The 23998-nt window shown below is 40.6% G+C and overlaps 1 protein-coding gene across 8 annotated transcripts in view; it reads left to right on the top strand.

Annotated features, from left to right (window-relative positions):
- Positions 1–23998, top strand: part of Inpp4b (inositol polyphosphate-4-phosphatase type II B) — a 359360-nt gene that overhangs the window by 134370 nt on the left and 200992 nt on the right. For 6 of the 8 annotated variants that reach the window (XM_059262652.1, XM_059262647.1, XM_059262649.1 and 3 more), the window contains 2 exons: positions 12599–12710; positions 18380–18452. In XM_059262652.1, coding sequence (XP_059118635.1) covers positions 12599–12710; positions 18380–18452 — 185 coding nt within the window. Of the gene's footprint in view, positions 1–12598; positions 12711–18379; positions 18453–23998 lie in introns of those variants that run through there. The other 2 variants (XM_059262653.1, XM_059262654.1) reach the window with 1 other exon arrangement.

Genomic DNA, 23998 nt, shown 5'->3' with positions numbered 1-23998 from the left:
GGACTCTGATGATTTCTGAACCATAGTTAAACTAGACTCTGATCCACCTCGACTCTAGCCTTTTCTCTCTCAGTTGTCTTCCTGGGGCTTTACTTTCCCATCTACCCATCATGTCTCCACTTGTAACTCAAGTTCTCACTTCAAAACTTACCTCAGTTCAAAATGCTCTGTTGATTATTCTAGTGAGAAGGAAAATGAAAGTTCCTACAGTGGCCTGTAAAATTCTAGTCTAAACTCTTTCATAAACCTTTGTTAGTGAGAGACAGGATGCTAAGATAGTCCCAAATGATCCCCACCACTAGAGGAATGCTTTGCACAACACCTTCCCCTTCAGTGTGGGTATAACCCGGGAAAATGACAGGGGAACCGCCTTGCCCATCAGTTTCAGCTCTCATCCTCTGCTAGTGGGTAGCCAATCATATACTTTATACATCAGTGGCCAGGGTACCATGTAAGATACTGTCTTAGCTAACCGGGCATGGGCAAGCCTACTGTTAGCTCTGAAAAAAAACCAAACTACTGTGTTTGGAGTTTCTTTGGAGAAAGTCTTATGGAATAGAGAACTGGAGCATCACGTCCAACTGATAATGTGACAGAAAATGGAAACCTCAATCAAACATAGCCTCAAGGGAATACATTCTCCCAGCTCTCATAGGAAGCATGTTCTTCCCTAGAGCCTCCATGAGTGAAAGAGATTGTTATACCCAGCCTGCATCTTGACTTCGACTTGGTTAGACTCTGATTCAAGGACTCTGATGATTTCTGAACCATAGAACCTATGAAAGTTAGAGTGCTGTTTTGAGTTACTAAGTCTGTGAAAACAAGCGAGGTTGTATTAAGATTCACATGTGCTTCTTGTGCTGGTTATTTTAACTCTCAGCTTGGCCCAACCTAGAACCACCTGCAGAGTCTTAATGAGGAATAGGTCAGATTGGGCTGTTGACATGTCTGTGGCATGACTTGATATAGAAAGACCCAGCTCACTGTGGATAGCAACATTCTCTAGGCTACATCCTAACTTTACTAGCAAGGAAGAATGAAAAGAGGAGAGAGAGAGAGAGAGAGAGAGAGAGAGAGAGAGAGAGAGAGAGAGAGAGAGAGAGAGAGAGAGAGAGAGCAGGCAGCCTTAGTGCATTCATTTCTCTTTGTCCTACCCCCTTTTTTGAGTCAGGGTTTCTCTCTGTAGTTCTAGCTGTCCTGGAACTTGCTCTGTAGACCAGGCTGGCCTCGAACCTGAAGATTAACCTGCCTCTGTCTCCTAAGTGCTGGATTAAAGGTGTGTGCCACAACCATAGAGCTTCTCTCTGTTCTTAACTGTCCAAAGGTCCTGAGTTTGTGACTTCCCCTTAACAATAACCTAGAGCTGCTAGTCAAATCGACCATTTCTCCCAACTGTTACTTTTGGTCAGGATATTTGATCATAGAAATAGACATGAAACTAGGATGGATCTCTTAGTCCTTTTTTTCCAGTGACCTGGCATCTCTGCTTTGCTGTTTTTAGAACATGGCAGCACCATTTCATTTCAAGACCTTTGAATGCTCTGCTCCCTGGAATGCTCTTCCTCCAGGGAGATGTACAGTTCAGCCTCTCTTCCTTTGGTGCTTGTTCAAATGTCATTTTAGAGACCTTTGTCCATCCCTCATTACAAAGTAACTACCTCAACACAGTACTTCACGATCCTTCTCCACTAACTGTTTTTCCTCCAGGGCTCTGACCATCTGATATATAGCTTGTTTGTTTCTAGAATGTAATTTCCATAAAGATAAGCATTGTTGTCCTTTGCTCTGTTCCATTCCTGTGACTGGAACAATGATTAGTAATACAAATAACAAGTGTTTTTAAGTAATGACTGTTTTCTATTAATTTTACATTATTTTTATATTTCTATAGTTTTTTTATGAATTTCAAAATATTATTGGTAGAAGATGATGCTAAATTAAAGGAGAAAAGAAAATGTCATTTGGAAAAACTGAAGGATTTTGTTAGTGAGTCATAGAAGAATTTAAAACAAATCCAGAAGCAATTAAGCATGAGAATGTAGGTCACAAGAGCTGTTCAGTCTCAAAGTACATGTCTCCTAGAATTTAAAACTCATTGAATTTCTGACTGTACGGGTTGGAAATACATTATACTTTAAAATCATTTCGCACACCATAATTCTGACCTTTGGGTTCTGGCATTCTTGATAAATCTCTTGTACTCCCTCCTACTATTAGAAGCTGACACAAAACTCAAAAGCACAAAAAAGTCTGATTAAAAATATGTACCTCAAAATTTTAATATTAAATACAGTCTTATCATCAGCATTTAATAACTGAGTGTGCCAATTCTCCATGATTGTCGTGTGTGTTTTTAGTATCCAAGTGCCTTTTGATTAGCATTGTAACATTTGAAAGCCATTCACATAAAAAGTTCTGTAGAAAGAACAAAAGCTCTGCCCCAACCTTAAAGATATGTACATTCTTCTCATTTAAATCTTTTTATTTTTATAGTTTTCTCATTGTTTGTGTGTGCCTGTGCGGACATGTGCATCTCACAACACTCTTGTGGACCTCAGGACAACACTCAAAAATAGGGCCTATCCTTCCTCTGTGTGGGCTTCAGGAGTCTGACCCAGTTACCAGGCATACTGACCAAGCACCTTTACTCAGGGAGTCATTTCACCAGCCCCATTTTTTTCCTTTCAAAAAAGTCCACATTTACTCAAGTTTAGTGGCTGTTTGTGTACTAACCCTGCACAATCCTAGTCTTGACACCACTTCCCTCCTCTTTCAAAGGCCTCTTCCACATGTGAACCCTCCTCTCCACCCATCCTTCCCCCAACTCAAGTGATCAATGCTGACAAGTCATCATCATAAAACAAAGCAAAAGCCTAGCAATAGTTTCCTTTATATCTGTCTCAGTGAATACCTTTGCAGTAGATGACTGATTGACTTAGACCCTGATCCTGGGTCACTGGTGTGGCAAATTCATTGTGTGTCCTTGAATGAGCAATTTCCTATCCAATTTGATGAATTGTGGTATTTTTTTAAATTTCATGTATGAGATTTCTAATGTCTTTAGTTACTTTAAAAGCAAAGTGCATGAGATAAAATGCATACTTTGGGTCTGCCATCCCAAGGAAATATTGAAAATTAGATTTGGTTGAAATGGAAAAGAAACCCCTTTAAGATGAGGGGATTTTTTTACTTTCCCAGACTAAATTGTTGTTTTGCTTTTTATTAATTTATTTTCAGAGAAGATTGCTATCTTCCTTCTCATTTATTCAGCTTTACAACCTAATAGTGTAAAAGTGTTTGTATATTTCTGTGAATTATAACACATAATGAAGTGTGCATTACAGGGCCAGAAGCAGAGATGGCCAGATGGTCCAGCCATCACCACGAGGAAAGCCCTCCTGCTGCTGGTGAGCTCTGATCACCCCCCCAAAGCCACCTCTGTTCTGTCCCCAAAGGGTCTATTGTCCCTTCTAGTGGATTTTTAATTTTTAAGATAGAAATTGAACAATTGGGAATCTAATAATATCTAAACCATAGAAATCAACTCCGTTCACTCAGTCTAATACCTAAAATTCATACAATTTTTTGTGGGGGCCAGGTTTCTTTTTCTTGATAAATAATATTTCATGCCATGGGTATACTACAGTTGGTTGAATAATTCACATTATGTGACATTTGGGACGCTTTCATTGTCTGGCGATTATGAATAAAGCTGTTAAATTTTTTTTTGTGTGTACTTTTACAAATGATTCCAAGTTTTCGTTTCTTAGGATAGATGTCTATGATTTTTGCTTCTAGCTTACCTGGTAAGTGTTTGGCTTTCAGAGAAACTGCTGAACTATTTCCCTGTCAGCATTATACGAGAGTGTCCGTCAGTGTTCAGCCGTGCTGGCTGCCTAAGTTGTCGAAGCAGCATATCATAGTGGTTTTCATTTTCTCACGCTGTAGATCATCTCCTCACATGATTGTGCCATCTGTACACCCTCCTTTTCAAATGTAAGTGTTCAAGTATTTTACATATTCATTAGTTAGTTATTTTCTTGTTTCATTATTGCAGAGTTCTAAGAGCGTTCTGTATATTTTAGTTCAAATTCTTTTTCACACATGCCACATCAGAATTTTTTTCCTAGTTAAATACTTGTCCTATTATTATTACTATTATTATTATTATTATTATTATTATTATTATTATTATTATTATTATTTTGGTTTTTTAAGACAGGGTTTCTCTGTGTAACAGCTCTGGTTGTCCTGGAACTCACTTTGTAGACTTTGAACTCACAGAGATCTGTCTACCTCTGCCTCCTGAGTGCTGGGATTAAAGGTGTGTGTGCACCACCACCACCACCACCACCACCACCACCACCACCACCACCACCACCACCACCCCTGATGTTTTATTCTTATAACAGTCTTCTCCAGTGCTGAAGTTGTCAATTCTGACGATGTTCCAGTCTGGCTCTTTCCTCTTCTTTTCTTCTTTCTCCCTGTCTCCTGATCCCTCTTTGCTGTGATCTCTGCCCACCACTTGATGTTTTAACATAGTCATATCATTTAGCCCAGGCTAACATGGAATTACCCATCCTCTTACCTTCATTTCCCAAATGCTGGCTTTACAATAATTAGCTCCCATATCCTGACACTTTTCTTCTTTCGTAGGACATGAATTTGGTGTCACGTGTTCTTTGCTAAAGTCTGGTCCAGAATTTACCCTGCATCATTTTTATAAGTCTAGGTTCATGGACTGCTTTATCTTTTACTAAAGTTGTGAAGTTCAAGCAGAGTTGGTTTTTTTTTTTTATTATTTCAAATAAAGATCTTATTGTCTCAGCACCATTTACTGAAAAGACTTTTCTCTACTGACTTGCTCATAACTTTTTCAGAAACCAATTAGGCATATTGCCTTTCTTTTCTTTTATTTAGCTTTTACTAATGCATTTGGGCTCTCTTTCTAGCTGTATAGTTTCTGTAGGTTTCTACTACATCTAGCATCAGTTCCAGCAAATATTTCACTTTTTCTCTCTCAAGGTTGTTTTGTCCATTCTATTTCCTTTCCTTGAACTCCAGAAATCAGTTCAAGGAAGTCACCAAACATTTGTCCTTGGATTTTTGTTCATATCATACAGAATCTGTGGACCAGCTTGGGGAGAGGTGACAGCTTTAATAATTCTGTATCTTCTAATCCTTTATCAACGCGTGTCTACTTATCTAGACTTTCTTTATGTGTATCATTGACATTAATAGGATTTTACCTTTTACAATTTTTGAACCTCCTATAAAGATATTTAAAACTGTTTTCCAGTTGTTTATGGCTAAATGTTTGTGTGCTAACTTCTTTTTTTTATTATTATTATTATTTTTTTTTGGTTATTCGAGACAGGGTTTCTCTGTGTAGCTTTGTGCCTCTCCTGGAACTCACTTGGTAGCCCAGGCTGGCCTCGAACTCACAGAGATTCGCCTGGCTCTGCCTCCCGAGTGCTGGGATTAAAGGCGTGTGCCACCACTGCCCGGCGTGTGCTAACTTCTTATCTGGAGAAACCCTGTATTCTCATTTCTGTTTTCCAAGCCATTGTGTCCTTTGGATCTATCCTGGTATCTATCATTCAAGTACACAAGTCTTCCTGATGATCTGTCTTAATACATCACTTCTTAGAGTCTACGTCAGATCCACAGCCTGTTCCTGGGAGCCCACTAACAACATTGGAGCTCCTTTTCCTTTCTTCCATCTTCCCCATGACCTCTCTGGCACTGCTTTGTGTCCTGCAGCTTTCTCTTGTTAGTTCTCCATCATTATTATTTGCCTTTTTTTTTCTGTGTAATCCCACCCTCTTTCTAGGATCACATGAGAGGAGAACAGAAATGATGGACATGTAAAGGGCACCATCCCACACAATTGGGGTTGTAGCTTCACCTGGAGAAGCTCTCCTCTCGTAGTTTACAGGAAGGTGTGAATGACAGAGCAGCCTATGAGGCCTGGTTCCGTCCACTTTGATCGCTGTCTCCACCACTGTCACCATGAGGGTACAGGGATCTAGAGCACAAGAGAATGCAGAGAGAGACTCCTTTGTCTTGGAGTATCAGGAGTCCTAACTTCTGTATCCTGAGCTGACAGCAGAGGTCTGGACCCTGTTTACACTAAGGATAATCTCTAAGACTGGGACTGTGTTTAGTCTAGGTCAAGGAAGATCAGAAGGGAAATGGACTCTCATAGCTGCTGGTTCGCTGATATTTGAGATTCTGACTTTCTCGTCTCATATGTCCTCTGCTATTTGCTTTCAAGTCCTCAAATACTGCAGTGATCATGTTTTCTGCACTGACTGGGTGGCTCACTCAGTGTGTGATGGCACAGTAGCCTTCCACGCTGTCTACAGCTGCAATCCAACTGGCAGACTAGAGTGTCCTGTTCACTTCAGTGTAGTCTTAGTTGCTTCAAATTCTGACAAAGGTGTTTCTATTAGTCAACCTGTTTCTTCATCTTGATGATCCATATGCCTTAATTAAAGGAAATCATTTATGTTTCACACTTATCATCAAACCAACAGCTTCTCAACTAAAATTTATCATTTATTTTAATTTAGTAGAGTAATATTTGCTTTTGTTGATTTATTTGAGTGGAATTCCTCATGTCTGATTGGCACTTTTTTTTGAACAATAAGGAGGAATTCCAAACCAGTGAGTCTGAAACATGGATGGCCAGTAGTTCCATCCTGTGCATTTTTTTTTGGTAACCTAAGCTTTATACCAATAATTCTATAATAATATATAACCCCGCGTTGCAGTCTTTGAGAGTAGGAGGCAAGAGGAGCAGAAGGTCACAGCCATCCTTGATTACATAGTGAGTCCAAGGTAAGCCTGGGATCCATGAGACCTTCTCTCAAAAATAGAGAAGGGCCTGAGAGATGCTCAGTTGGTAAGAGCCCACATTGCTTTTGCAGAGGTTAGGGGTTCCCAGCACCCATATCAGTTGTCTAATAGCTGCTTATAAATATAGTTCCAGGGGATCCTGTATACTCCTCCAGCCTTTGAGAGCACTGCATACATGCAATGCACGTGCACGTGCACACACACACTCATATATACATGTATATATACACTTAGGCACACATACACACATAAATAAATAAATTTTTTAAATTATTAAACAATTGCTTAGTGATGAGGTGAGTCATTATAAATCAAAATACAAAGTTTTCCATAAACTTTAGCAGTTCCTGCTATAGGGTCTGGAAAGACAGACTATATTGTTTAGCTTCTGTAATTTAGATTGAACAATGGCTAAAGATTTAACATGAGAAACAAAATAAAATAATGAAAGGAAGAGTGAGGGCAGAGAACCTGGTGTGGATGGGATGTGAGAGGAAGACTTCAGGGAAGAAGCAGGTTCTTTGGGTAGAACGCAAGAGAAATGACGGAGCTGCTTGGGATGCGTGGGGGGGGGGGGCACTGGGGCTTAGTGATTGGAGGACTAAGGAAAGGTAGAAACCGGATACTTGGGGCTTGGGTTTCCGAAACCAATACTGTTCATGTGAACGAGTTTGGATTTGAGGACAGGAGGGTCTGGTATAAAATGATAGACTATAAAATAGTGAGGTCAGGAGAAAGGGAATTTGGAATTCTAGATGGGGAAGCTGGGGGCCCAGCTGGATGGATTGAATTGTGTTAGGGTTTCATAGAAGAGGGGCTGAATCTTGTAGAGTTTCTGGGGATGAGTTTCTAAAGAGGAAGATAAAAGCCCCAAGGGTGACACAGTGGAGGGTGGGCTCTAAGACTGTTGGAACCTAATGTTTAATGGCTGGCTTGGAAGAGTTCTTCGGCCTTGATTACTCATGAATGTCGTACAGAATTCGGATGGCCTCAGCTATCTATTCCTACATGGTCTTCTCACTTCCATGCACCCTGGGTTAATCTAACAGTATAATTATATGCACCAGAAAGACTCTCCGTGTCTGCTACATATGGCCTTTGTTTATTTTCTTGTTCGGATGAGATTTTCATTTCTGAGCTGCATGTCTCGATGGCTTAGATGCAAAGCATGTCTCACGGCTGCAAATCCCTGTGTATGACACCAGAACTGCTTGATATTCACAAAGGCTGACAGGGCTAATGATGGCTTTCCCCTGGATGTTTACAGAGACATTTGGTGGTTTGCATTGCAGTGGCATTTCCAGAAGAGAGGTGTTGTTTACATTTTGATGTTTAACATCTTTGGGAGTGTTTTTCTTTTCTTTTTCTTTTTGATCTGTTAAAGGACGGCAAAATAGGCAGGAAAACACTTAGAGAATGTGTGTCACTAAAAGACACATATTCCGCCTTTTGCATTTCCTTCTATCTTCTAAAAATATATGCATGTTTCTGCCTGTGAGGGTGAATATTTCATTAGGAAGCACGAGGGGGTGTATTTTAAAGTCAGACTTCCAAGGACCCCCATCACTATTGTATTCATATCTCTGAAATCCTAAGTAGGAAGGGTGTATAGATTTGTGTTGCTGAAATCCCCCATTCTTTCCTTCCACAACTTGTCACAATTAAATATTTAGGTCCCTTTGATGATGGGAAGGGAACTTGATGGTCTGATGGAAATACTGCAGGGGGCGTATTCTCTTGTGCTCTTCCTGGTAGTAATGGGCTGTCAATGCACCACGTAAGAGCACATGGCCTCATCTCTTTGTGTTGCAGGGGGTGTTAACACTTCAACCTCACTGCGTTGCCACATGAATCACTAGGATGTACCAGGATTGCCTTTGCATTTGCTTCAACCAAAGTCGTTGTTCAGTTACTCCCCAAGTTTGGCAGACATTTGCTTTGTTTGGGGGTAAATGGAGATGGGTAGGTGGATGAGGGAAAAGCAGGGAGGCTGTATCATGCCTGACATTGTTCTCACATGTGCATCAACATGTTTGCTGCTGATGTGTATAAGGGGGTCACAGAAATGACTAGAACATGGAGCTAGAGTGGTTTTTTTTTCCCAGTACCAGTTTGAACTCTGTTTTCCAGTAAATTAAACTGAACCCAGAGAAGTAGTCCGCCTTAACTCAAGGAGCTAATCCATAACTGAGCTGGGTGTAGAACTCGGGTTTCTTGGTTCCTAGTCCAAAACTCTCTTCAATATATTTCTGTAGAGATAATGATCCATTTTCAAAAATTAAAATCTGCTAGGGCTTTCATGCTGAATAATGGTTAAGATATTGTTGCTAAAGCATTCTCCATGTGAAGAGAGATGAGCTGAAAGCATAGTTAAACATCATCTGAGGATGGATTCTGGTACACTGGCCAGTATTTCTGGTTTTGGAAGGCATTATGAAATGGCATTAAGACTACCATGTTGAAATAAAGGAACTTTTGTGTTTAGTCCTGAATCTGAAAAACAAACTAAAGCATCTATTTCTAAATCTTTCAGAAGTGGTCTTGTAACGACCTCTAGGTTCATGAACTGTGACTTTGCCATCTAAGAAGTGTGTTGATGGCTGTACTCTGAGTGGAAAAATATTGTAGCACAACTAATAACCTCAAATGTACATTACAGTTTAGTTCAGTAAAGGACTGAAGCAGGGTTGAGGGGTTATGGATTCAGTTCCTTAGTGTCTAACCTGATCCACCTCTGTGTGTCACAGATCTCAAATGGGGACGTGCACTTCTGAGAACTTTGAACAGCTGCCTATGGAAAGTGATTATAGGGGAAATTAAAGCTAGAATTCTAATATCAGTAGTTTTAGCAAGAGCCTTCCTTTTATTCTACTCAGTGTCTAAATGGAAGTCTGTAGAGCAGTGGTTCTCAGTCTCTGGGTCATGACCCCTTTGGGGGGTCTAATGACCCTTTCACAGGGTTCATCTAACCATCAGAAACACAGATATTTACATTATGATTCATAACAGCAGCAAAATTACAATTATGAAGTAGTAACAAAAGTAATTTTATGGTTGGGGGTCACCACAACATGAGGAACTGTATTAAAGTGTCACAACATTAGGAAGGCTGAGGGCCACTGATATAGGAGATAATGTAGGAAATACAAAAGACAGGTAAGTCATTGAGCAAGCAGCCAGATGCTTTAAAAGGGAACAAAAGATCAGTGAATCAGAATTTACACACACACACACACACACACACACACACACACACATCCTTGTGCATTGTCTATTAATCTACCTTAGCATTTTGAGAAGGTGATATCTTGCATTGCAATAGTGATTGACCTGTTCTCCACCATTAGGATTTTAAATGTCACACCAGCACTAAGCTCCTATGGGTGCTGTGAGCATCCAAATACTCCTGAAATAAAGGTGCCAAGATGCATCACAGGCTTTGGTCACAGTCTTTCTGTCCACTTCGGTACCATTGTGGAGAGAATTCACTGAATGTGATGACCATGGAGACCCAATTCATGCCCGCTTGCCGGCCGCTGTACAGCTTCTAGCACCGGGTCCAAGTGGAGAGGAAGTAGAGACCTTGGTAAGACACTGGCTGGACACCTAACCTTCATCACCTCTCAAAATCTAGTCTGGAAAAGAAGGACTAAGTTCAAATGAGGAGAACAAAAGGTCCCATGACTTGCAAACCCAGTCCTCAGGTGCAGATCTGTACACACAGTGGATAAATCCCTTTATTACACAGCACTAGAACAGAGTGACTCATTCACCACCAGGTGTTTCAGTCATCCGATGCAATGCGTGTGTTAGCTGAGAGAGAGATCCAGCGTGTTATACACAGGGACTACATTACCTAAAATTAGACTAGCTTAGTGTGCTCAAGCAAAAATGTTCAAATACTTCTCTTTGAGAATTAAAAGATTTTTTTTTGTGATGGGTAATCAATTTCAGGGGAAAAGTCTGCACATCTCCAGGAAACAGTGATTCGTACTACCAATAAAGGTCATAATTAAACCTTTTAACTACAGGTGTTGAAGAGTTATTCAGAGATATGCCATTTTATGACTTGTAACGCCTTGTTTTGACATATTTAAGCAGCAAATGATAAAATGAATTATTTAAAACTATCTCAGAATTGACACTAATGTGATTTTCTACACTATCACAGATCACAAATCACAACACACACACATACACACACACACAAACAACTGATGAAAAAAATGTTTTTCTATTTTGATTTCAGAACTGGACTTGATATTTTAATTACTATTGGAATTAAAGTTATAAGAAGCATTTATTTAATATCTTAGTAAGAAATTTGGCATACTATTTAACAATAAATCACACTTTTTTCTATGTGAAAAATATTTATTTTTATTTTAATGTGAGTTTAGTTGTACAAATATCACCAGGATTTTCCTATTCCAGTTTCTTTTTGTACATTTTAATTTCTACATTTTATTTTATTAGAAGAAAAATCACCATGAGCTAGTAACACAATTGAGCATCATTTTCACTTACTCATTCTTTAATTAGCATTTTGATGAACTACATTAATTTTCTTATTTCTTTTTCTAACACCTCTTATAACAAGGATATTTAGAAGGTACTTGTTAAATTATGTACAACATCAATATCAAGAATAAGGTTAGACAGATTTCAGAATAGAATGCTGGCAAAGAGTATTAGTCTAACCCGAGGGCTTAGAAGGAAGTTTTAACACATCAAACCTCTGGAATGGCACAACCCCTGTTTTCACAAGGCTAAAGGGAAACTCAGTAGCATGATGTTGGTGTTTCCATGGTGTGATGGAACCATTTATTCTTCAGATTTTCCTGCCTAGGGAAAAACAAAACAAGACTAGAGAATCTTCAAACTTTGTGGTTTGTTAATTTTATCTTTAGTGTGCTTTATTATTACCAATCATAGTATTTTATCCTGATGAAAATTATGATGATGAAAATCTTACTAGTACAATCAGCATCATCACTAAATATAGATGAGCCTTTCAATGACTAATAAACATTAAGAGGATGGATGCCTAGCATTGCCGCTTTGTTCCTGGATGAGTCATTTCTGCTTTAGGTTCCCACTTTTGTCTAAGATTCTCTATTACCACTACTACTATTACTATTACTACTATTACTACTACTACTACTACTACTACTACTACTACTACTACTAAGATGCTTGTTGGTTCTGCTTCAAGCATCTTCGCTTAGGTTTGCTAGGACACATCTTTGCATTGTCTCTTGAGAAGAAGATATTAAAGAATAGGAACATAGTCAAATTTTGGAGCCAGTGGCCCAGCTATACCAATATACCTAGATATTTCTTTTTTGTTTCACACAGCAGTACTTCTGTAATAGACATGAGCTTTATCTCATGTGGTTGGGATAGAGGGGCACCAGTTTATGCTGTGGTAGAGATTTTCATTTATAACCCAGGGTTTATAATGTAGTGTAGGGTTTTGATCACTTGCATTGTGTTCTTTCCTCTGCGGGTACTCCTGAGAGCCCTTTGGGAGGTTCATCTTCACATTGCCATCCATGGTCCTACCTCATGAATTCACGAAAATGACACAGTGCTAGCAATGTGATTTGTGGTGCATGGACCAGATCTGTTTAAATTAAATAACAGTCCCTGGTTTTCAGAAGTAAATGTGTTCTGGATGTCTTATAAGAGAGAGGATACTTACCTTAGTATTTCATTGATTTTTCACTTGCAGAACTTCAGATGGTGGCAAAGTGGTCGGCACCATAGAAGTCAGCCTTGTGAAGATGGGGGAGATTGAGGATGGGGACACCGACCACATCACGACAGATGTGCAGGGACAAAAGGTAGGATTGCAGTCAGCTCATTGCACAGATTAAATTAGAAATGATAAGTTTGGCCAGAAGCCTGTGTTGCCAACATCCTGTGGGGTTTGAAATCTCATTATTCAAAAGCTAAATGAGAAATCATCCCTGGAATCAAGGCCCAATATGTGCATTTCCTCTCTGAAGCAGAGTACCCATTTCCCCAGAGCTGCTTAAAGCTTTGTGCCATTCAGAACACCTTACTCTTCTGTGCCAGCCCCATGTTGATATGATCTCTTCTCAGCTGGAACAAAAGTGGAGATCATTGTTGCATTCTGCCATGATTACCCTGCATGAGACACAGGGAGGATTCTGGGAAAGTGACTGCCAAGCATAGCCTGCTCTTTATTCCCAAAGACATCTTTGGAAAGAGATGCAATTCTAATTTGAATTTTATATAAAGGAGGGCATATTTAACAGGAACTTTGTATTTTATAAAATTGCACAGAGAGAGAGGAGAGGGGAGGGAGAGAGCGAGGGAGAGAGCAGAATAGAACCGAGACATAGGTCTGGAGGACAGTCAATGCTAGCAATATAATAAATAAAATAAAACAGTGTTTTTGAAGTCCGAACCTGAGGAAGATCTACTCAGGCCTTTCTCTTTCTTTTCCCCTTTCTGTAACGACAGCAATAACAACAGACAATATAAACATCAGCCTAATCTTTTCCTTACAAATGTAATTTTTTATTGTATTAAAGCAATTAGGACACACAGTTCAGGCTTAAAAAATTTCCAAGAGTTTAATAGGAAGACATTTTATGCTATAATTTTAATAACAAAATGCTTTTTCATACTATAACTTATACTTTGTATTAAATGATCATTTTAAAGGATAAAGCCTGCTGTGACTTATTTTCTAGTTTGTTGCTCCTTAACGTAGAATATGTATTAGTCAGGTTTCTATAAGGGAGCAGAGCTGAAACTGATAGAGAGTGTGTGTGTGTGTGTGTGTGTGTGTGTGTGTGTGTGTGTGTGTGTGTTATATGAGTGTGGTCCAGGGAGACTGACAATGGCTGCCTCACACTGGAGAGGTGGAGAATTCAGCAGTTGTTCAGTCCATGGTGAGGCTGGATCCCTCTGCGGTCCTGAGCGGATGCCAAAGGCCTGGAGGTTCCTGGAGCTCTCCGTCTTTATTCGTGTTGGCGTGCCAAAGAAGTTGGTTCTAACATCAGGGAAGGAATGCCACAGCCACAGGACAGATGGAATTGCCAGCAAGAGTAAAGGCCAACAGACAAAAAGCAATGTTTCTTCTTCTGTGTCCAGAAAGCTCTGGGCTGCCACCAGAAGGCACGGCCCACATTTAGGATGGATATCCCTGCTTCCTATAATCCGCCTGAGGAACACCATCACAGGCTAGCCCACTCAGCTTGTGTCTCAGTTGATTCCAGTTGTAGTCAAGCTGACAACCAAGAATAGCCAGCATAGAATGTGCTTGATGTTTGAGCATTGGGAAATACCTACTTGGGAGATTATGTTTACCTAACATTTATAAAACATACTTCTGTCTTTCAAAAACTGTTTCTCTTTTCCCTGATCAGGCTGCTATTTCCTCTTTCCCCGAATGCATTCTCCCTCCCATTCTCCAGGGGCCTTATCAGACACTGTGACGTATGCCAAGGCTGCCTTTGAAAGTAGGGCCATGACAAGTTTCTGAAGCAGATCTTTGGCTTTGTGCATTTGAGACGTCTGGCCTGGGGCTTAGTCCTTCCACTCCAGCCACATCCCTGGAGCACGTAAAGCTCGTCGTTGCCACCACGACACACATTCTCCCGTTAGCTTGGACAAAAGACAATTCGAACTCTAAACTGGGCACCAAGTACTGAAGTAAGCAGACAGGCCTGCCTGAACCTGTAACAGTGTACCGGGACCCCAGCTGCCATAGCATCACCCCCATTTCAAAGATGAGCCGCTTTTCCTCATCTGCCTGTCCCTGGATGGCCCTGTACTGACCAGCCCCTTGGTACCAGGCCATTACTTGAACAAAGCCTTGTAAAATGAGGGATGCTAAGTCTGTTCCAGAACGTGTCTGCTTTATCTCAACTGTTTACCCACCCCGGACTTGAGTGAACTGCTATGATTGGGTCATGCAGACTGAGGGCTGCTGGGTCTGCCCTGAGCCCCCTCTGGATCCTCCTCACAGCTCCCCTGCCCTGTGCTCTAGTTTAGTAGTGTGACAAAACTGCAACTGGAGTGATGCTCTTTTCAGAACTGAAGAACTTGTTACCCAGGATGCCCCACCAAAGTACCACATAACTTTTATGGGCCAGAAATGTGGATTCATAACAGATGAAATGGATTTTTTGTTTTTGATAGACATTGGCAGTCCCAGATGTGTGCTGGAAGTTAACAGAACTCATAAATACGCCAAACATTGTTGACATAAACTTGGTCCTGTTTGGACTTGCAGCAAATCTTGAGTTTTTGCAATTTTCTCTTTTATAAAATAACTTACAGTCTTCTGCCAACCCTTAAGAATATAATTAAGTGATGAATGTATATTAAGTTCTCATATATACAATATTCATATGAATTACATGAAAATAAATTTTATGTCAGCACTGTGCGACATGTTTTTAGAACGGCCAAGGATAAACTTCTCCATAGATCTTGCCACTCAAAATTGTTATAAAGTGTGTGACACTGTCTGTCACCAGAGCTGATCTAAATGTATGTGGCTGGTGACTGATAAAAGATTTAGTCTAGGAGTTACTACTGAATAATAGCCATCTTTATAGTCTACATGGCTTTGAATGGTTGGGGAGATGGCCCATTTGATAATAGCACTAGCCAAACAAGCGTTTGAAACCCAGCACCCACTAAAAAGTTGAGCATGACTGTGAGTGCCTGTAAGCCCAGCACTGTGGGCCTGGAGTAGAGACAGGCTGATCCTGAGCGCTTGCTGCCTAGCCAGCCTGACCAAAATGGTGAGCTTCCTTTCAGTGAGAGACAGCCTCTCCAGACACTGAAATGAGAGTGATAGAGAGAAACACCCAAAGTTCTGCCCTCTCTTCCACAGTGTGCATATGGAGACACACACACACACACACACACACACACACACACACACACACACACAGAGGAGGGAGAAGAAATCAATAAATGAAAACTGCATGGACTTGAAAGGAAAGAGTAGAACTTTCTTAGCGCTGTAGTTGGTGTTTCAGGAAGCATCACATGTCACGTGTATTGAAACCTACAAAAGGTTGTCACTTGCATTGGACAGTTTGGGATTCCATAACAAAGTATGTGCTCTAGGTAACATAAAAAACAGAAGTTTATTTGTTATAGTTCTAGAATGTATAAACCTAAAAATCAATATGCCAATTTGGTAACTTGATTCCTGATGAGCAATATTAGTTGATTTAACTTGATTCCTGGTGAGCAATATTAGTTGATTTAACTTGATTCCTGGTGAGCAGAATTGGTTGATTTAACCTGATTCCTGGTGAGCAGTATTGGTTGATTTAATCAGTTGTGGGGGATGTTGTATGATTTTGTGTCATGGACCTAAATCTCTATTTAACTGTGAATAGTCCATTCAAAATTAGAATGCTATTAAGTTGAGATGATACCATCTGCTTTCCAGTTTGGACGGGAGATGTGGGGTGGGAAGGTCCTATTCCCATGTGTCCTTTGTCACAGATGAGGACCTTCTATTCGTTCCTCATCTTTATTTAATCGTAAAGTGGTCTTTGACGACAAAGCCAGTGTTGCCTCCATGGAGGAAAAAAGTATCTCAGAACAGCCCTGATCCCTGTGAATTCAGTATTTTGTTAAAAAGGTTCCATATAGATCACTCTGCTATGCTCTGTTGACAGCATGCTTCTTCAAAAGACGATGTCTCAAAACTGTCTCTAATTATTTCATGGACAGCTGTCACACACACACACACACACACACACACACACACACACACACACACTGTGGAAGAGTTTCTACACCAGTCTGAGGCCCTTAGATCTGACTTCAGCACGTGGACACACACGCTGATATGATGATGATTACAGTACTCCTAAGAGATCATTTAACAGCTTTGTGGGAACTGAAAAGAGAAGAGAACGTATTGGAAACGGGAGAAATGAGCCTGAAGTAACTCAAGTCTCACTGCAAGGGTCTCCAGGGGTTTGAAGAGTACCCTTCCAGCTGGGCGGTGGTGGTGCATGCCTTTAATCCCAGCATTCAGGAGGCAGAGGCAGGCAGATCTCTGTGAGTTCGAGGCCAGCCTGGGCTACAGAGTGAGTTCCAGGACAGGCACCAAAGCTACACAGAGAAACCCTGTCTCGAAAAACCAAAAAAAAAAAAAAAAAAAAGAGTTCCTTTCCAGCCTACCTGTGAGGGAAGGGAAGATGACCACAGATGACTTGTAGTTGGTTAGTTGGTTAGAAAAATTATTTAAAAGAATAAAGTCTGTAGTAACTTTTCTGTAAACTCAATACAGAAACTGCAAAACTGTATTAGCCAACTTACTGCATATTGTAGATAAATGTCATAGTCAAGGCATAAGTACTAGACAAAATTTAGTGCTATTAACAAAGACTTGGAATTTTTGTCTTCCTCTTCAAAAGTGTTTCAGGCATATGTGTATTCCTTTATTATGAAGGTTCTGTGTCTGAGCTTCTAGAAAAGACCAGTCGCTAGGGAAAGGAAGAAGGGGTGGAAATGAGGGTGAGGGGTGCATATTAGAGCAGATAGGAAATAGCCCAAGGAATTCTGGGTCACCTCCCTGGGGATGGGGTTCTGAGGCTGTAGGTGCTTCCCTGAAGCATCTGGTGGGACCTATAGATGGATAATCATTTCCCTTAGATGCTCTCAACCTAAGAATATTCTAGGCCTTTTATTTGTTTTGTTTATATTGACTGTTAATATCTGGCACGCTTGCTGTGGAAATTCTCCCTGCTTCCTCTCCTCTTTGGCAGGAGAGGAAGGAACATTAGTCTCTCACCAGCCTCTTGGGGCTGGAAGAAGTTTGTTTCTTCTATTAGTTACAGCTTCGTAGGAAGACAAGTGAGGAAATGTTCGGGACACTGTTTCCTGCTATGCTTTGGTCGCTGGGGACATGTAACTGTCCTCTTCTGTGCCTTCTTCTCCTTCTATCTAAAGAATCCTTAGTTTCAGATGTTCTGAACTCTCAATCATTAGCTTTGCAAAGCAGGTTATTTATAATAGTGCACCTCTTATTTTATGAGCTAGAGACAAAGAATATCTGTTTGTCCTATAAGTGAGATTATTCAATATGCTTTTGTTTTATTTTGACATTTCCTTTACTGAAAATATAGGTAATGACATGCTGAAATTCACCAATGTGAAGGGAATGTAAATATTTGGGTCCTTGACTCACTTTCCTAAGGTTGTATATTTTATTTTTGTGCTGAGCAACAGTCATTTTCTTCTTTTTGGTTATTCCTTGAGTGCCCTTTAACCAGAACTAAAGTGGACTCTGTAATTACATAGTCCAAGTGTATTAGATATAGATATGAGCAAATGGTCACAGTTTAAGCAAACAATACATTCAAGATGAAGTTAGAAACAATTTGTTTAAAACTCTTGAAATCACATGTCGAGCTCCATGTTGTTACAAACAAAAGTAAATCATTTAGTCTCTCATTTCATTATTTTAAAGCATGATTAATTTTTTTCTATTGATTCCTAGTGTGCACTAGCATATGAATGTACAGCGCCAGAAAGTGTGAGCGGGAAGGACAACTTGCCTTTATTAAATGCAGGTATGTAACTCAACTTTGGATACTTGCATTAATGCTATGTGAACATGCATTTTCATTTCCTGTGGATTCTATGATGCTGAACTTGGGCAGCATCCTCTCAGAGGCACTCCTGAGTACTGAGTTCACACAGTGCTTGATGGAGTAAAACATAATGAATTATCAGTTTTCTCTTTTCATGGAGGTGACAGGTTTGGGGGTGACCGTCCACTCATTTCTGAATATATTTCTAAATGTCTTAATCCAGGCAACCTCAAGGAATGTGCAGAATGTAAGATGTCAACGGCTTCTTTTTAGTCACCTTACACTAGGCAGAATGAGGCCACTTGAGTCAGGGTCCTAAGGGTTAGAGTTTCCAAATTTAAGAAACCCAAACTATGCATTAGATAGATAAGAAGTGCATTGTGCAGATGATAAAAAAAAAATTACTATGACTTTGGCCTATGTGTTCCTGTCTTTCCTTCTCTTTATTTATCTATCTAAACTCAGCAGCTTTGGCATGAACCTGGTTAAATTCCCCTGTGGGAATTTTAATCTTTAGACAAAGGGAGCTATTGGCATTTTTCTCTAGGCTTTGCATTAATGTAGTCTATGCAACTTGGCAGTGTGGAGTGAGTTATGGATCCTTACTGAGTGGGAGAGAATGTCATATCTACAATCTTCCATTTATAACTCTAGAGGTGTTATTCACTATTCAGGAAATTCTCTTGTCTATTGTAAAATGCAAAAACTGTTTGCCTAAAGGTCTCATCCTTTCCCTGGTTTGTTGATGTTGCAAAATTGGATGTGTGTTGGGAATCTGGGGATCTGAGGGCAGCAGAGAAAACTCAAGGAAGAGCTTATAGGTCACGTAAAAAAGATCTGCAAGAACCTTAACTATATGAGGAAACAAGACCCTAGAAGCACAATAAGTGTCATGTACGTGAAGCTCTGATAAAATTGCATATTATAATTATATAATTCATACAATCAAGTTGGAAACATGTTGTTGGTTCCTTTTTGTTGCTGTGCTAAAACATAATCAGAAGTAACTTAAGGAAAAGTTTTTTGGGGGGCTGATGGTTCCAGAGAGGGAGGAGTCCATCATGGTGGGGTGGCATGGCAGGAAGTGGCAGCATGGTAGCCATAGCAGGAAGCTTGAGAGATCACATCTTCAACCCAAACAGGAAGCATAGTGAACTGGAAGTAGGGTGAAGCTATACACTCTCAAAACCCACCCTCAGCCATGTGTTTCCTCCTGCAAGACTGCCTCCCCAGATTCCATAATCATCTCAAACAGCACTACCCACTAAGGACTAAACATTCCCGCACTTCAACAGTTCTCATTCAACCTCCCCACTGTGTGTCTTATTTTTATTTATTTAAGCAGGGTGGTAGTAAGGAAGTTAAACTTGTTTCATGTTGGGGAATGGGGAATTGGGACAATTAATTTGGAACTTGAAGTATAGCTGGTAGCTTGTCCTACAGTCACCAGGTTGGGCTTTCCTGCCTAAGCACCTCCTCTGCCTCTGTGCTTCTGAGTAGCAGATAGGTTCCTGTAGTGTTGAAAGATGCTTGCATTGGTAAAGCAGGAGCATAGATAGTCAAGCTCCCAGAACTGGTGTCCAAGCCTTGGCTTGCCAAGCAGCAAGGTGACCTAGCTGGCATTCAGCCTTTGCATGTCAGTGACCAAATTCTCCTGAGCAGTCTTGGGCTTCCCCTGTGAAATCTTGTTCTGCTTTGTGTGTGAGTGCATGTGTGGCTGGGTATGCTCACCTCTGCATGCATGTGCCTAGGCCAGAGGTGGGCTGTAGGTGTCTTCCTCAACTGCTCGTCACCATGTTTTTTTTTTGAAACAAGATTTGACACTGAACCCAGAGTTCCCAGTTTCATCTAGACTGGCTGCCTTCAGGCACCTGGAGTCAGTCTGTCTTGTTGGCTGCAAACTTTTCCTCGGTGCTTTGCATGGAAGCTGAGGATTGAAACCCAAGCCCACAAGCCTGTGTAGTAAGGATCTTACCTCTGAGCCATCTCCCCAGACCTGGCTTCTTTTTGACTCTTAATGTTTGAATTGAATGCAGCAAGCATAATTTTGCTTGTGAAAATTTTCCATCTTTTTCAAAACGCTCCATAAGTGTGTTCATTTGATGCACTTTCTTGTGGAGCCACACACAAACTCTTAATCCATTGTAATTATGTTTTTCAGGAATTCTCATTTACATCCAAAAACATTTAAAATTTTTTGAGGAAACGATTCTCTCTATATTGTCAAATATGTACACATATTTTATATTTTTGAAGAGTAATTAATCCTCTAAATCTTTTTATTAGGATGTTAAATCAGTCTGGTGAATGACCCTGTTATGAGTTTCTGACTGTCAGCTAGTGTTAGTTTTGACGAAGCATCTTCCTTGAATACATCCCTATTTATTGAGTCATGAAATGAGCCTTTGTCCTTTAAAGACTACTGTCATGTTGTATATTAAGATGTCACTGCCCTTCCTATTCTGAGAGGGCATACTTATCAAACACTGGTAATTTCTAGGCGTGTAAGTGGACCCTAAACAGACATAGGGAATGTGCCCATGTCATCCACCAATACATACAGACTATCTTTCTATTTAGGGGATTGACTAGTTCTTTTTGATTCAGACATGAACCACAACCTTTCTCCAATTAGGCCCAGTGTGTAGCGTCAACCACGGTCTGCTCCACTTTGTGGTGATGTAGACTGCCAGCTACTGCAGAGGCGCACGCATTAACAAACGTGGGGCCCTTAAGCCTGGCCAATTCAATTTCACATTGTTTAGTAATAACCCTTTTCTCCTGACATAATACAAATCTTCAGCCCTGTAGAACCTGACCAATAATTTATTGGTAAAATAAAGTTTACTTATTAAATAGTAGTTTCAGTCCTGGTGAATCACAGCTTTGAGATTTCAAGTGAGCCTGACAAAAGAGTCAGTTCTTCCACATGGTCCTTTATTTAACAGTCATCCCAAACCAGATAAGGAGGGTAGGGGGAGAGAAGGTGGGTTGGAGAGAAAGAGAGAAACTTTTATTATTTCAGCTTCCTTGGGAATGGACTTCCAGCTCCAGAAAGGCAGGGGTGGGGGGTGGGGTGGTGGTGGTGGTGGTGGGGCTTGATATATCTATGTCTTCTCAATGATACTTTCTTAAAACACAAGGCACCCAAGACGAGCTTTCCTGTGATGATGATGGTCATTGGCCAGTGACAGGCACACATGGAAATAGAAGGGGCCTAGAGTAGCAAGGAGCTCAGAAGTCCTGGAGCAGGTGCAAAGAGATAGAAGGGGCCTAGAGTAGCAAGGAGCTCAGAAGTCCTGGAGCAGGTGCAAAGAGAGCACTTGAATCAGTGATATATTCTTCGCTCTCAAATACATGACTCTTCCATAACAGAATACCATAGGAAATTGATAACACCTTGTCAAATGATCAGTGATACATGTTCTTGCTTGATTATATGCTTCATTTAACAGATAATTGCATTTAAGGTTTGAATAATAGAATTTGTTTTCTTTAAAAATCACTGTGAAATTCGTGTGTGTGTGTGTGTGTGTGTGTGTGTGTGTGCGCGCGCGCGCGCACATGTGTTTGACAATATCTTGCTCTGTATCTCAGGCTATCTCAGGACTTACAATGCGTCTTGCTCTGCTCTCCCCATATACTACAGTTATAGGCAGGTTCCACCTCAGCATTTTTTCTAGTTTATATGTTGCCTTAGGATTTAAAATTGCTTTCACAGAAACACATAACTAAAGTAAACACTGGGTTAGTATTCTCCTCACTAACGCCCTATCCATGATTTAGTATACCTTGAGGCTGTAAAAATATTCACCCTGTTCATTCTGGGTGCTCATGGATTCCAGCTAGTTATCAGCTCTCCAGTATTTTTCCTTTTTGCTTATTTTCATGCAGAACTAAGACAGTTACCTTGTCAAGTGTAAGATGATGCCATTTTATATCAGAGATGGTGTTTTGCTATACTAGTTTAAGTGATCTATACCTGTGTGATTGTTACTCTTTAAATGACAGAATCAGAATAAAACAATCAGAATCTTGTATTAATTACAAACTGTTTGGCCTATTGCTCAGGCTTATTACCAATTAGCTCTTACAGCTTAAATTAACCCATTTCTATTAATCTATGTTTTGCCACGTGTCTTGTGGCTTTACCTGTGTTCTAATACATCTTGCTCCTCTGGCTGCTGGCTGGCTGGTGTCTATTTTGACTCCGCCCTTCTTCTCCCTCTATCTCTGCTTGGATTTCCCACCTGGCTCTATCCTGCCTTGCTATGGGTCAAAGCAGCTATTTTACTAACCAATGGGAATAAAACATATTCACAACATACAAAAGGATTATCTCATAGCATTACTCTAATTATAAAACTTAGGGCTATTTTGACTTAAAACCCTGGTCCTTATTCCTTTTATTTCTTTATCTTTTAATTAGCTTACCAAACAGTGGTTTTCTCTGTGACACCCTCTCACACTCACATCTTGTACTTTGCTCACATTCAGCTTCCATTTTCCCTTCTTGCTCAGGCCTTCCCACTGGCCCCACCTTCCCTCCAAGAGTCCCCTTCCAACTTCTCAGGTTTCTTCTTGCTGCCACATGCCAGATGCCCTTGTCCTTCATTGTTTTTAATAATCTAATGTAATCAACTCCCCTTGCACGTGGGGACTTTGCAGCTCTTCTCATTTAGTTTGTGCTAACATATTTAGGGTGTTAATCAGCTTCCCGTGAAAGGGTAAATGTCATCTAACCAGTGGCGTCATCGTTCAGATGCCTTTTATGTTTCAACTCTGTATTCTGTTTATCTGCACTCTTGTCTACCTCAGATAGACGAAGTTAATCAATGCAGGGAGATGACGTTGAGCAGGAGAATTTGGTGGAAGGATATGCAGAGCACTCAGCCAGGGTGACTCTTCCCACCACCCTGAGACTCTGTGCTTTAATAAGCAAGGCATTCGGCCTTGTCCTTTTCTCTTGCCTCCTCCTCTCAGGTCACATGGTGGCTGGTGCTGTGTCCTCTCTCCTCATGGGAATCTGTGAGCTGCATTTCTGTGGAATGAGCCCTGAGTACTGCAGCAGATACAGGGGGAAACCAACAACCTGTTCATCCCTACTCCAAAGGTGGTCGCGTCCCATGCTAACTCAGCACTGTGAGCCTTCCGTTACTGTGACAAAACTCTTGAGGCCATGAATTATAAAGAGAAAGTTATTTTGGCTCACAGGTTTAGAGGTTGTAGTCTACGATCAAGTGATATCATTCATGCGCAGTCTCTGACTTGACTGACAGACGCATCATCATGGGAGCACCCAGGGAGCAAATGGTTTGCAATGGGAGTCACGAAGGAATAGGAGAAGGGAAAGAGACCAGAAACTGCAGCTTCCCATTTCTAAGAGGCCTCATTTCTTAACATTTAGATTATCTTCTACTAGTACCACCTGAGGGTCACATTTAGAGGGGGCGCTGAGACAGGGTTTCTCCGTGTAGCTCTGTGCCTTTCCTGGAACTCACTCTGTAGCCCAGGCAGGCCTCGAA

The sequence above is a fragment of the Peromyscus eremicus genome, chromosome 5 (genome assembly GCF_949786415.1).
Source record: "Peromyscus eremicus chromosome 5, PerEre_H2_v1, whole genome shotgun sequence".
NCBI lineage: Eukaryota > Metazoa > Chordata > Mammalia > Rodentia > Cricetidae > Peromyscus > Peromyscus eremicus.
Note: the sequence above shows the minus strand (reverse complement) of the source record. Positions and strands in the feature narration are given on the sequence as shown.